General features: G+C 38.5%; 1 protein-coding gene across 4 annotated transcripts in view; it reads left to right on the top strand.

Annotated features, from left to right (window-relative positions):
* The window catches only part of ANKRD12 (ankyrin repeat domain 12), a 65,287-nt gene that overhangs the window by 35,053 nt on the left and 16,041 nt on the right, over positions 1–14,193 (top strand). For 2 of the 4 annotated variants that reach the window (XM_070747541.1, XM_070747543.1), the window contains 5 exons: positions 1,980–2,048; positions 8,560–8,706; positions 9,904–10,104; positions 11,614–11,756; positions 13,002–13,149. In XM_070747541.1, coding sequence (XP_070603642.1) covers positions 1,980–2,048; positions 8,560–8,706; positions 9,904–10,104; positions 11,614–11,756; positions 13,002–13,149 — 708 coding nt within the window. The remainder of the gene's footprint in view (positions 1–1,979; positions 2,049–8,559; positions 8,707–9,903; positions 10,105–11,613; positions 11,757–13,001; positions 13,150–14,193) is intronic. The other 2 variants (XM_070747542.1, XM_070747544.1) reach the window with 1 other exon arrangement.

The following is a 14,193-nucleotide window of genomic DNA, read 5'->3' as shown; positions in this document are numbered from 1 at the left end:
TGTTATAGTGGCTGAAGTGTTGGATTAGAGCCATTGAAATCCAGGTGAAAATTAACCTTCAGATGTGAAAATTCCCTAAAACAATTTGGACCAGTCACTATTATTCAGTCTATCTTCCACAGAGATAAAAATGCATGAGAAAATGATACCCTTTTTTTTGCCCTTAGTAAAGTAAAAGGAAAAAAAATCTAAGAAATTGTATTTTGTTTTAGAACTATCTCAGCTCTCTCTAATGATGGGGTAAGGTATCATCAGTATGCTAATGATACCCAGTTGTCCAGTCCACCCCATGTCCAGTCAGCGAAGCAGTGGAAGTGATGTGCCGGTGCCTGGAGGCTGTTGGGGTCTAGAAGGGTGTCAACAGGCTCAAACTCAACCCTGACAAGACAGAGTGGCTGTGGGTCCTGCCTCCCAAGGACAATTCCATCTGTCCGTCCATTACCCTGGGGAGAGTTATTTACCTCCTCGGAAGGTTCCGCAATTTGGGCGTCCTCCTCGATCCACAGCTAACATTAGAGCACCATCTTTCAGCTGTGGCGAAGAGGGCGTTCTCCCAGGTCCACCTGGTGCACCAGTTGCGGCCCTATTTGGACCGGGAGTCACTGCTCACGGTCACTCATGCTCTCATCACCTCGAGGTTTGACTACTGCAACGTTCTCTACATGGGGCTACCTTTGAAAAGTGTTCGGAAACTTCAGATCCTGCAGAATGCAGCCTCGAGAACTATCGTGGGGCTTCCAAGATCTGCCCACGTTTCGCCAACACTCCGCGGCCTGCACTAGTTGCTAATCTATTTCCGGTCACAATTCAAAGTGTTGGTAATAACCTATAAAGCCCTACATGGCATTGGACCAGAATACCTCCGGGACCACCTTCTGCCGCACGAATCCCAGTGGCCAATCAGGTCCACAGAGTTCGCCTTCTCCCGGTCCCATCGATTAAACAATGCCATGTGGCGGGACCCAGGGGAAGAGCCTTCTCTGTGGCGGCCCCGGACCACTGGAACCAACTCCCCCCGGAGATTCAAATTGCCCCTACTCTTCCCGCCTTCTGCAAGATGTTGAAGACCTATCTATGTCGCCAGGCATGGGGGGAATAACTATCTCTTTCCCCCACCACCACTTTTTTTCCTGACTGTAATACATGAGAATGGTGTGATTGTGCAGTAATGATTGCTTTTAATATCTATGGGTTTTAAATTTCGTTTTTAATTTATATTGGATTTGTACTCTATATATTGTATTGTTGTTGTTGTGAGCCACCCCGAGTCTTTGGAGAGGGGCGGCATACACATCTAATAAATAAATAATAATAATAATAATAATAATAATAATAATAATAATAATAATAATAATAATGCTATTTCATATTGGTGGTCCTTTAGTTCTTTTCTCCAGTTCAGCACATTCAAGTTTTTAAAAATGGAAGAAAATATCAGCTATACCTTTGTATATTTAAAACTTTATATGATCTCTTGAAGGAATTTTTTTCATCTGAATATCTTTCTTGAAGTATGATTTATCTAAATCTGTGTAAAAACTTTTCTTTCACTTCATCCACCCTTTCCTTAATTGGCAAAATATAATAAATATGCATAGAATCCATGAAAAGCAGTGAAGTTTTTTGGGATAAAATAGAAGCAGATGAGTCAATCAACACCTGAAAAAGGTGTGTCAATTTATAAATAAGAGAAAGCTGGTACTAGTTAAGATGATAACTTTCATATAAAACAGCACTAAAGTGAAGCATTAAAAGGAAATGACATCATATAACTTTATCTATATTTATTTGATATCAACAGTGTGTTGTAGGAATTATTCTAGAGTTTGTTAGGGATCTTTAAATGACACTGTAATTGGCAGTAGATAGATGCTACGAAAAACCCAAAATATCATGTGAAGTGTATCTATCTTGTATGCCACACTTCCTTCCTCTTGCTCTTCTCCATCCCTTTCTCCCATGTCTTCTTCATTCTATAGATTCAGATCCAGGACATACAAATGAAAACTGGGGGGAGAGATTAATTCCTTCTTACAGGACATATCCAGGTAAATAGATTAATGTCATCACAGGAGTTGTTTATTTTTTGTACTAGTGAACAGCCTGCAAATAACATACCTATTAATATAAATGTAATATTACTTTTTTCATTGGAAAATTAAAAATGCAGCTTAAACTTCTACTATAGTACACTGCTCAAAAAAAAGGGGGGGACACTCAAATAACACATCCTAGATCTGAATGAATGAAATATTCTCATTGAATAATTCGTCCTGTACAAAGTTGAATGTGCACAACAGCATGTGAAATTGATTGTCAATCACTGTTGCTTCCTAAGGGGACAGTTTGATTTCACAGAAGTTTGATTTACTTGGAGATATATTGTGTTTTTTAAGTGTTCCCTTTATTTTTTGAGCAGTATATTTTTCCATTCCTGTGAACCACCTGTGGAGGAATATGGCAGTTACTATGAAGTAACTGCTAATTTATTAGCAAAAGCAGTTTTGATTCTATATACATATGGAATGTGTGTGTGTGTGTGTGTGTGTGTGTGTGTGTGTACGGAGAGGGGCGGCATACAAATCTAATAAATAAATAAATAAAATGTATGTATGTATGTATGTATTTGTGTATTTAATATCTAGAACAATTCACTGATGGGAGTGAAGCAGGAAATCTGTTTTCACATCTAAAACTTTACATGCCAACTAACTCTGCCCACAACCAGGAGTTCAGTCCTTAGAGTCCAAGGTTGACTCAGCTTTCCAACATTCTGAGGTCGATAAAATGAAGACTCAGATTGTTGGGAGCAATATGCTGATATTGTAAACTGCTCAGAGAATGCTATAAAGCAGTATGAAGCAGTACTATTGCTGTATTGACTCAGGCTAAAAAGGATGGGAATGATATCAATTTAGCAAATAATATTTTCTTTAAGATTTTTATCATTATAGGCACTGACTTGGACTAAAGTCACATTAACTCTAGGCTAACATAATTGAGAAGTCCAGTCCTAGCACCTAAGGAATTGGGGAGGGAATGGGGGGATGTAATGGTTTGGGATTAGTTGCCCATATATTATAATATAACCATTTTCTGCAACCAGTAGAGTTTTTGTCAGACAGAAGTGGAGCACTACGGTGGAAAGAGCAATGAAACTCTTCCATTGGCAAAATAAGCTTCTGATAACTAGATCCTCATCTGCGTTTAAGTATTTGCATTGTTCTGTAAAATAATTATAAAAGTGTTCTTAATGCTTCTGTTATTAAATATATTTTCTGAAAATGTAATACAAACAATATATTTATACAAGAGGTATACATTTCTTAGAAAATAATTTACAATGATAAATCATGCCAGACAAGCTTGACCTCCTTGTTTTATTAGATTTACAAAAGCACCATGTGCAAGACATTCAGGCTAATAAACATGGCAGTTCTACTTTTTACTCATAGTTATGCCAAACTAATACATTGACAATATTAAAGATGTAAATTACTTTGGCATCGTTGTTCAATATATAATTTATACAGTACAGAAAAATATACAGTACAGAAAAAATCTTATCCATAGTAAAAACATTTTCCAGATTTCGCATACTTTTGATACAATACAAGTCAATAATTAACAGTAAGTTTTAAAAACTAAAAAAATCTATTTTTATTGAGGAATTACATTTTCCTGTAATAACGAATACGTCACTAAGTTTTTTCCTATTATATTTTGTTGCAAAATTGCACACAAAATATATTTTATTTTTGTGTGTGCTTTTCTGTGGGTCCAGGAAGTGGGGAAGAGATTTCAAGATTTCTTAGACAAAATCATTGAGGTTTGAAGGAAAATATATAGCCCAGTAAAAGAGGAGAAATTAAGTCATTGGTGTACTTGATCTCACAACATGAAAATTATTAGTTTATTATTAAGGAATATCAAGACAATATAGTTATAATTGGCAACTCATCTTACTGTCCTATACATAATGAATAAAATTAGAATAAATCCTGTTGATAAATTTGCAAAGAGTTATACAGTATAGGTAACTGAATACTAATGCTCTTGAATATTCGGTCATATTACTAACAATATATTTTTCTTCATGTTATAATGTTGCTTCTAAGAAAAAATACCATAAATATAGAAATTATCAGTATGTGTACTTATTTATGAAACATGTTACAAATTATAATTATGGCAAAGCTACAGTTAACAAGGACAATGAAATTAAATTATAAAAATAATTATTGTTATTTATGAATTTCCTATGAAAATTACACTTATTTAGGATGAGGATATGGAAATTACTATCTTGCTGTGATTTCTGAAAATATTTGTTTTGTATCACATGATACAAGTCATATGATCAAATGAAATTAATTATTAAATAAACCAATACATTGAGTAAAATATTTATAATATATGGCATTATGTGTAAAATGTTATAGAAGGAAAATGCTGAAGTCTTATTTTTCAGTATTTCATCTCCCCACTTATTTTTCACCGCTGTTTTTGCCGATACAGGGAAATATTATTTTAAGGCATGATGTTTTGTTATGAGTTTTAAAAATATATATTATCTGACTATCATGATGTTGTTTCTTCTTCAATATCCGTTTTCTATCAGGAACCTCAGAGCTTGAGGTCTATGGAGATTCTCAGTCATCCAAGTCCCAGTTGTTCCAAAGGTGCTTTTTCAAGAGAAAGTCCGGTTGCCTCTCGAAAAAGCACCTTTGGGTCAGAATTTGAGGATTCTGCGCAGTATCTTAGCTACTCCCAGTACTGTACTCTTGTGGACAAATTGCTCTCATGTTGTTTATATTTATTTATTTATTTATCTATCTAATTAATTAATTAATTAATTAATTAATTAATTAATAGGATTTATATGCCAAGCTTAGGAGCAAAAGCCTGAATACTCCTACCACCACTATGAGCACTTTTGCCTTTGCTTCTACATCCTCTCTAGTTTCTTCTTCAGGCCTTGGTATTTCTCATATTCCTTTTTCCTGATGTCACTTGGCACAATACTGTATCATCATTGCTTTCTTCTGATCCTTGTCTATTACCACAATGTCTGGTTATTTGGCCAATACCTGTCTGTCCATCAGGATCTGGAAATCCCACGCCCTCTTACCTCTGTTACTCTCCATGACCTATGTAATCTCCCATGGAGACTTAGAAGGGTCTGGCCCCTACACTATGCAGATGTATACAATGCCAAATCATTGGTTTCATCATTCAATGTATGTTGTTCCTGCTTGAATCTTAGCCTGCTGTTATGTGTTAGACTGTCTTTGAGCTTTTCTGCATAGTCTGCATCTTGAGTCTTGTCTAGTGTGGGTTGTCTTGAGTTGACTCCAGTGTAGTTTTCCACAGTCCCATTAGTGTCTTGTTGACTTTTAATATCATAACCAGTCATTCACATATCCATAGGTGTGGCTTTGAATTTCCTGTAGTTAATCCAGGCTGTGTTCAGATTGATCTTTCTAGATCTTAAGTCTTGTATGATTGATCTATGACCATGTGATGTTGGAAGCGTCTGGCAAGGTTCCCAATGCCCTTCTGAACTGTGCTCATGTACTGGCCCATATAGTCCTGTAGCATATGGTTTGATAGGACTTCCTATGTGTGGGAAGGCGGGTTATTGGTTGGTGGTTGGTTAGATTTGTTTTCAGTACTGTCCTTCCTTGTATTAGCCAGCCTGAGTGGGAGCCTGCTATTAGCTGTTGGTTCATCTGTATTGCTAGGTATTCATGCACTGCTGATTTTTTTTAAGCCAATAGGTGTGGTTATTTGCTGGATGTATATTAACATGATGGTGACAGGTAACTGTTCTGGAAAATAAATAAATGTTTGCTCATGGATCCTGCAGTTACTTTGCATTGGTGTTATATGTCTCCTGTTTCTTTATATTTCTTTCAATATTGTTCAGTTCCCGCTGTTGATAGATCTGCTGTTACTGTGTTGTTGCACTGCAGTTTTGAGTACACTTTAGATGGTTCTTTGGAGAACAGGTCATTTATCTTCTTGGTCTCAGCTTTTCTAGCATTATCTCCTCATCTGGCAGCCAGTACCTTTATGTAGTGGCCTCTAAGGCTTCAGGTGGAGTCAGACCCTTGTATTTTTGCAGTAGCCAAATCTTATCTTTAATCTTCATTCCCATCTGTAATTCCACCAGCTGACTACCGGTAATCTCTCTTGCCTTGATCTAAGTTGCCTTGTAGCTTCTATCCTCATTTTCTGGGGTGGGTGGGAGGTATCTACTGTTGTTCTTGTTAGGTAGCCAAGCATCTCCAGCATTACAGAGGTTGTAGCTTACAGTATATAAGTTCATTAGTTTGAGTTACAGTGGTCATATGAATTGTCATGAAGACTCTGTTGGCATCTTTTAGCATACTGTTGGATGATACTTCTCTACTGAGTCTTGGTAACTGGTCTTGAAGGTTGACTTCAGCTACTTTATCCATCATCTTAGGCCTCACATCAGCTGTTCTGCTTTGTAAAGATGAAGGTGACAGTGATGTTCCAGCTTCAGATGTTGACTGCTTATCTAGTAGGTCTTCTTGAGTCTGGTATGTTATGTGAAGTAGGACTTTTTCAAACTCTGTGAGCAGCTTCCCTTTACTATGTTGAAGAATCAGATAATTTAGCTGTTTTTCCATTAGCGTTGATGTAGGTCTTTTGTCCATCCATACCTCCCTCATATGCTTCATATATACCCTCTCATTAAGTTTACTGTTGTAGTAGCATTCATCAGTTCAAGGTTTTCTTACCTAGTCCGTTTATGGTTTGTTCCAGTAGTCCACTTATGTCAGATTGTCCTGGTTCCCCAACCTCTGACTCACTTTTTTTTAAAAAAATAGTTTTTATTAAATATATACATAAAAAGTCAGACGCACAAACATAAAAAAATACAAATATAGTTGTATATATACATATACAGTATATACACATATAGGCATAAATGTTTATATTGAAGACATTCAATGTTAATGTTAACCATTCTGTTGACCCTTATCCTCTACAACTAATCGATAGTATATAATTATTTTATACGTCCTAAGTGTACATAGTATTTTTGTTTAGGTTAATACAATTCATATCTTACTTAATTCTATGCACTAGAGTGCCTTCCGTCCCCTGTCCTATTGCTCTCCTATATCTCCTATACCTTTCTTCTATTCCTATATCTCTTCTTCTATTCTTTCATTGATATGTTCTATTACTTTAATCTTCTTTTCTATTATTTCTTAGATATATTTTACTATGAGTATTTCCTCTATAACCTTCATCGTGTATTTTACTATGTGTATATAGATATATACCCACTAAAAACCTCATTGTGTATTGGACAAAATAAATAAATAAAATAAAATATTTATGTAAATTTCAGATAGCTTTTACTTTCATTCTAACCTTTGTGTCAATTCAACATCAAATAAATTACTTAAAATTATGTACTTGTTAGTTAATTTGTAAAATTACATATTTATGACTACATTGATGTAATTCAAGTGTTGTTTAATTCTATTGAAACATTATTTGTATACATTTCAGACAACTTTTTCTTTCATTCTTTCCTTTGTGCCAGTTCAACAACAGATAGGTTGCTCAAATCTATGTACTTGTTGGTTAATTTCTAAAATTTCCATATTTCCACTCAGTTTCTTCTGGTCCATGTTTGGAGGGGGGGGAGTGTAAGAGGTCAATTCTTCTTTATGTTGTGTTAAATCACATATTATTGTTTTTATAGTTTCAGATGATTATTTTGGTTAAGCCAATTATACCACCTGTCCCAGGTTTTATAGAATTCGGTTTTATCTTTATCTGACTCAGTTCTTATTAACCCAGGTTACATCTGTGCTAGCAATACTTTTCTAGTTTATGTCACTCTCATATTTGAGGCAGGCAGATGAAGAGTTACGGGGTCTTGCTCAAGGACATGTATTGGTATGTTTAGGTACCAGCTGAGATACAAATCCTGGTCCTCCCACATCAAAGGCAATGCTGTAACCGTTACATTATCACTCTGCATATGCACATACGCGCGCACACACACACACTATATAGTATAATATATATGTATATATGTGTGTATGTATAAACCACTTTTCCCGATATACATCCATTTTGAAGGAGTTTATGCTGATAAAATAGGGTTCTTTTACCACCTCCACTGTATAAGCCTTGCATGCATAATTGAGCTTAGATGTATTGATGTATTGATTAAATCAGTGCCCTAGAACAAAAAGTGTTGCGTTTTGAATCTATATTTGAATCTGACTCTCCAAAGTTTATGACCAGTGCTCTGTGTACTCAGTACTCAGGCAGAGGGAATATTTAATATTTTTGGATTTCCATCAACATAAGGAAGTCATTTAATAGCTTTAGGGAATTATTTTCCCAATTTGAAGATATTTTATATAGAATCGGTTATATTATGATGATGATGATGATGATGATGATGATGAATTAGATTTGTATGCTGCCCCTCTCCGAAGACTCGGGGCCGCTATAATTGAGAATATTTTGCTGCTCTGATGAGTTTACTGGTATTTCTAGAGAAAGAAGTCCCAGAAAAGAAGAAAATGAAAAAGGAAGCTGGAAATAAAAAAACAGCACCTGTTAGCATTCTTTTTGGTTACCCATTATCAGAACGTAAACAGATGGCCCTTCTTATGCAGATGACTGCAAGAGACAACAGCCCAGGTAATAGCAGAACTCTTTCCATTTGTATATGACTCTCTAATCAAAGGCATGTAGAGGGTAAGGTAGCATAGCAGGATATTTGGATTTTAATTGAAACTGCACTGCAATTTATTCCTGATTTGGGAAGAGTGGGATAATAGATCAATGTTATTTTAAAAAATGAACTATTTCACTTATATTCTTGACAATTAATGTAACATGATTAATCGTGAGACATCCTTTATGACAACAAACAAGGTTTTGACTTGTGGATTAACTATCTTTAGTAGTTGCAGAGTAAAATAAATCATTTGAGTCATGGCTTGATTTGAGGATTAAATTATTTTTATTTTTGTAATTTGACAATACTATTTTGTAATTTATTTTTCCTCCATGTAAGTCTAGTTTAAATACAGTAAACTTGAAAATGGTGGAGTTTTATTTAAAAGTAACACTAACATTTAATCTATCAAGTATCAACAAAAATGCAATTTATTCTTATTATAAACTGTTTACAAATTTTAGGTTCTATATGGTTCAATAGCAGCTAGTATTAAGCAGTTTAGATTAGGGTGTTTCATATTTAACTAACTGCATTAATGCTGTTTTATTGTATATCAATGACTCACAACATTTGTTTTTAAAGTTGAGAAAATAAAGTAATCTCAGCATTATATCATTTAATAAGATTACCAGTAATTAATAAGAATTGAAGCTATAACTAACAATGTATCTTTGCAAACACTTGACTAGTCTGCCATGGTCTGAATCTGATTTGTATTTTGATGATTTGCATACTAAAATGGGATAGAGAGATACCAAGCATTTTCATCTGCCCCAACCTTTTGGGGGGATGCAGGATCTTTAAGTCTGTCTTGATTCCTGGCAACTGCCTGGACAAGACCCTGAAATTTTCTTGGCAAGATTTTGGAAAATAATTGACCTTGTCTGCTTCCTAAAGTTAAGAGACAATGGCTGGTCTAATGTCAACCAACTAGCTTTATTCTTAAAGTGGGATTAGAATTCACACCCTTATGGTTTCTAGTGTGATGCTTTAATCATCATACTAAAAGAGTGGGGGGAAGGTGAGAGATAATGTGTGTAAAGAAAGAATGAGTAGAATATATGTTTATATTTATATTACATATCTGAATAATGAGTTTGCCAACATTTTTGAATTTTTTTTATTGATTTCATACTTTGAACTTTGTTTTTTAGATCCTAATTTAAATCACCCTTTACAAACAGTGACCACACAAAAGAAAACTCCAAGCTCCTCATCACGCCAAAAAGATAAAGTTAACAAAAGAAATGAACGAGGGGAAACCCCCTTACATACAGCTGCCATTAGAGGTGATGTTAAACAAGTTAAAGAATTAATTAGTCTTGGTGCAAATGTGAATGTGAAAGATTTTGCAGGTAAGTTTGAGTAGTCAGTTTTAAGAGTATTTTACATTAATAAAATGATTGATCCCTTATCATGTGAAACTGAATTCCAGATTTACTATAAGATTCTTTACACGTTTTTTTAAAATAGTGGATTCAGATATTTAGAGTTTCTCAGAAGTAGGAAAATGGGTTATTTATTTATTTACAGTGAACCCTCGATCATCGCGAGGGTTCCGTTCCAGGACCCCACGCGATGATCGATTTTTAGCGAAGTAGCGGTGCGGAAGTAAAAACACCATCTGCGCATGCGCAGATGGTGTTTTTGCTTCCACTGCCGCCCGCCCTTCGCCCGCCCACCCCGTTGCTCGCGCCTGGGGTGCGCGGGCGTTTGGGGACTCCCTAGATCCGCTCCCCAGCTGGGGAGCGGATCTAGGGAGTCCCCAAACGCGCACGCTTTCCCCAGCAACGCGCGCGCTTTCCCCAGCAACGCGCGCGCGGTGGAGACTCCCTAGATCCGCTCCCCAGCTGGGGAGCGGATCTAGGGAGTCCCCACCGCGCGCGCATTGCTGGGGAAAGCGCGCGCGTTTGGGGACTCCCTAGATCCGCTCCCCAGCTGGGGAGCGGATCTAGGGAGTCCCCACCGCGCGCGCGTTGCTGGGGAAAGCGCGCGCGTTTGGGGACTCCCTAGATCCGCTCCCCAGCTGGGGAGCGGATCTAGGGAGTCCCCACCGCGCGCGCGTTGCTGGGGAAAGCGCGCGCGTTTGGGGACTCCCTATATCCGCTCCCCAGCTGGGGAGCGGATCTAGGGAGTCCCCAAACGCGCGCGCTTTCCCCAGCTGGGGAGCGGAGCTGGGATGTCCCCAAGCGCGTGCCGCCCGCCCGCCCACGCCGTTGCTCGCGCCGCCGCTGGGGTCTTACGGGGGCAAGAGGGGGAAGACCCAGGGAAGCCTCTGCCCGGCGGGGAAACTCCACCATCTATGCATGCGTGGAAGGGCACGCATGCGCAGATGGTGGAGTTTACTTCCTGGTTGAAAACTCGCGAAATAGCCCTTTCGCGATACTTGAACACGCGAAACTCGAGGGTTCACTGTATTCGATTTCTCTGCTACCCTTCTCCTGAGACTCAGGGCGCTTACATCTTCCCACCTCTTTCTTGAGATCTAGAGTAGGTATAAATGGAAATAAGAGTTTTACCTGGAAACTGAAACATGTCTTCTTTTCAAATAGAATCTAGATGGGACAGAATTCCTTTTCTGCAGGACTTTTATCCAGATCCACTAGGTATAAGTAGTTTGGGAGTATGTGGCATTAGTACAATCCCAATACGTTACAAAGAATAACGTATTTTGATTTTAATAAATGCAATGAAATAAGTACAGGTTTGGCAAACTCTGTTTATGTGCAATGTATAAAAACAATACTCTGGCTTTAAATCATTTAAAGCTTAATATAAAAATATATTTGCACTATCTGCATTTCAAAAATTTGGAAAGGCGAAACAATAAATCTAAATGTTTTAATGTCTGTCTTTTGTTATAGGTTGGACACCACTCCATGAAGCCTGCAATGCTGGTTATTATGATGTTGCTAAGGTCTTGATAGCAGCAGGGGCAGATGTAAATACTCAAGGCCTAGATGATGATACACCACTCCATGATTCTGCAAGCAGTGGACATAGGAAGGTAGGTATCATTAATGGAAAAATTAAATACATAATATGTGTTTATTTTTAATAATCAAAGCTTATAGAATACATCAAAGGAATCCATTATTATTATTATTATTATTATTATTATTATTATTATTATTATTAATCAGATTTGTATGCCGCCCCTCTCCGGAGACTCGGAGCGACTCACAACATAAAACAGTACAAATCCAATGATTAAAAGAATTTTAAAACCCTTAATATAAAAAGCAATCATACATCTCATATAAACCTTACATAAAACAGAACGGCCCAGGGGAATTAATTTCCCCACGCCTGACGACAGAGGTGTGTTTTAAGGAGTTTGTGAGAGGCAAGGAGAGTGGGGGCAATCCTAATCTTCGGGGGAGTTGGTTCCAGAGGGTCGGGGCCGCCGCAGAGAAGGCTCTTCCGCGGGGTCCCGCCAGACAACATTGTTTCATCGACAGGACCCGGAGAAGGCCACCTCTGTGGGACCTAACCAGTCGCTGGGATTCATGCCCTTGGAGATGAATAATCTTCATAGGTCTTCTCATTTATCCAAGTCATGGGTGTCCCAAATATGTTCTTTTTAAAGGCAATTGGACTTTCTGATTATTTGTCACATTAACTCTAGGCTAACATAATTCAATTCTTTTGGGGTTATCAAGTACATCTTTGACTTTGAGAGCATAGCCTGACATAGTTTGAGCCGGGGGCTATGCTTCCAAAGCCAAAGATATATTCGGTGACCCCAAAAGAATTGAAGTAACTAAGGATGGGAGGACAGCTACCGAAAGCTAACCCTGAGCATCAGGCCTTTACTCCCCTCCCACCCCCCAAATAGAAGCAGGGCAGCCTGAAGGAGCCAAAGACCCTAGGCAGTCCTCAGCTGGCAGCCCCAGCAATCAAAGCCAAACCCTCCAGGCTCCCAGCAGGTGCCAGTAGAATACTGAGACCTGGAAGGGGTGTCAGCGACTAAGACTGCAACTATTCCCCTAATAAATATTCAGTGTTTTTTTAAAGAATTAATCTAATATAACTTCAAAAATGCTTTTAGAGTAATCATAGATAACATGTTCCATATAAGAAGTATGGAGATTTCAATGTTTTTGATCATATCTATCATTCTGTCATTGATAGACTCAGCATAACAAGGGGCATTTTTAAAAGTAAAAAATACAGGTTAGTTTTTCAGTTTGTTTCCTGATGAAACATTTTAAAAATGAGGCATTTAGTTGCAATGAACCTAATATTTCAGATTGTGAAGTTGCTCCTACGACATGGTGGTAATCCATTCCAAGCCAATAAACATGGAGAAAGACCTGTAGATGTAGCAGAAACAGAAGAATTGGAACTATTATTGAAAAGAGAAGTTCCTATTTCTGATGATGAAGATGACTGTTCAGGTTAGAAAGAATGATGTTAAATTAACTATGTTTATATATACTATGTTTAAATTTTGTAATGTTTCAAAATACTAGGACAAACAGAGATTTGTAGATGGGTTCTTTGTTATTAAATGCTGACATCAAAGTACTTGAAAATTTTAATCCAGGGAATTTGATTTATTAAATTGAAAGTGGTATACAGTGATCCCCCTCTCGTTGCGAGGGTTCCGTTCCAGGACCCCCCGCAACGAGCGGGTTTTCGCGAAGTAGCGCTGCGGAAGTAAAAACACCATCTGCGCATGTGCAGATGGTGTTTTTACTCCCACAGCGCTAGCGAGGAGCCGAAGATTGGGGGCGGCGCGGCTGTTTGCCGCCGGCATGGAGGGCTTCCTAGCAGCCCCCCAAACCCGGGTTGGGGGTCCGGGGGGCGCTGGCTCTCGGCGCTTTCGAGCTGAGTCCGGGAGCGAATTCGCTTCCGGACTCAGCTCAAAAGCGCCGATAGCCAGCGCCAAGGAACGGCTTGTCCACGCTGGCTCTCGGCGCTTTCGAGCTGAGTCCGGGAGCGAATTCGCTTCCGGACTCAGCTCAAAAGCGCCGATAGCCAGCGCCAGCGAACGGCTTGTCCACGCTGGCTCTCGGCGCTTTCGAGCTGAGTCCTGGAGCGAATTCGCTTCAGGACTCAGCTTGAAAGCGGCGAGAATGAACGGCGTGGGCGGGCGAAGGGCGGGCGGCAGCGAGGAGTTTGCGTGGGCGGTGGGGAAACTCCTCGCTGACACCAGCAAGAGGGGGAAGACCCAGGGAAGCCGCCCAGCAGCTGATCTCCCGGTTGCCATCTACGCATGCGTGCCCATAGAAAAAACGGGCACGCATGCGTAGATGGTATTTTGACTTCCGGGTTGAAAAATCGCGAAGTACCCTGTTCGCAATGGTTGGGGACGCAATAAACGGGGGATCACTGTACATGTAAAATTTATTAATAAACATTGTAAATATGAACTTGGAAATATTTTGTTAATCCATTAAATTAAAGAAAATGTATGTGTGTTTTTTTCAACTGCTGTG

Source organism: Erythrolamprus reginae, chromosome 3 (genome assembly GCF_031021105.1).
Source record: "Erythrolamprus reginae isolate rEryReg1 chromosome 3, rEryReg1.hap1, whole genome shotgun sequence".
NCBI classification, from domain to species: domain Eukaryota; kingdom Metazoa; phylum Chordata; class Lepidosauria; order Squamata; family Dipsadidae; genus Erythrolamprus; species Erythrolamprus reginae.
Note: the sequence above shows the minus strand (reverse complement) of the source record. Positions and strands in the feature narration are given on the sequence as shown.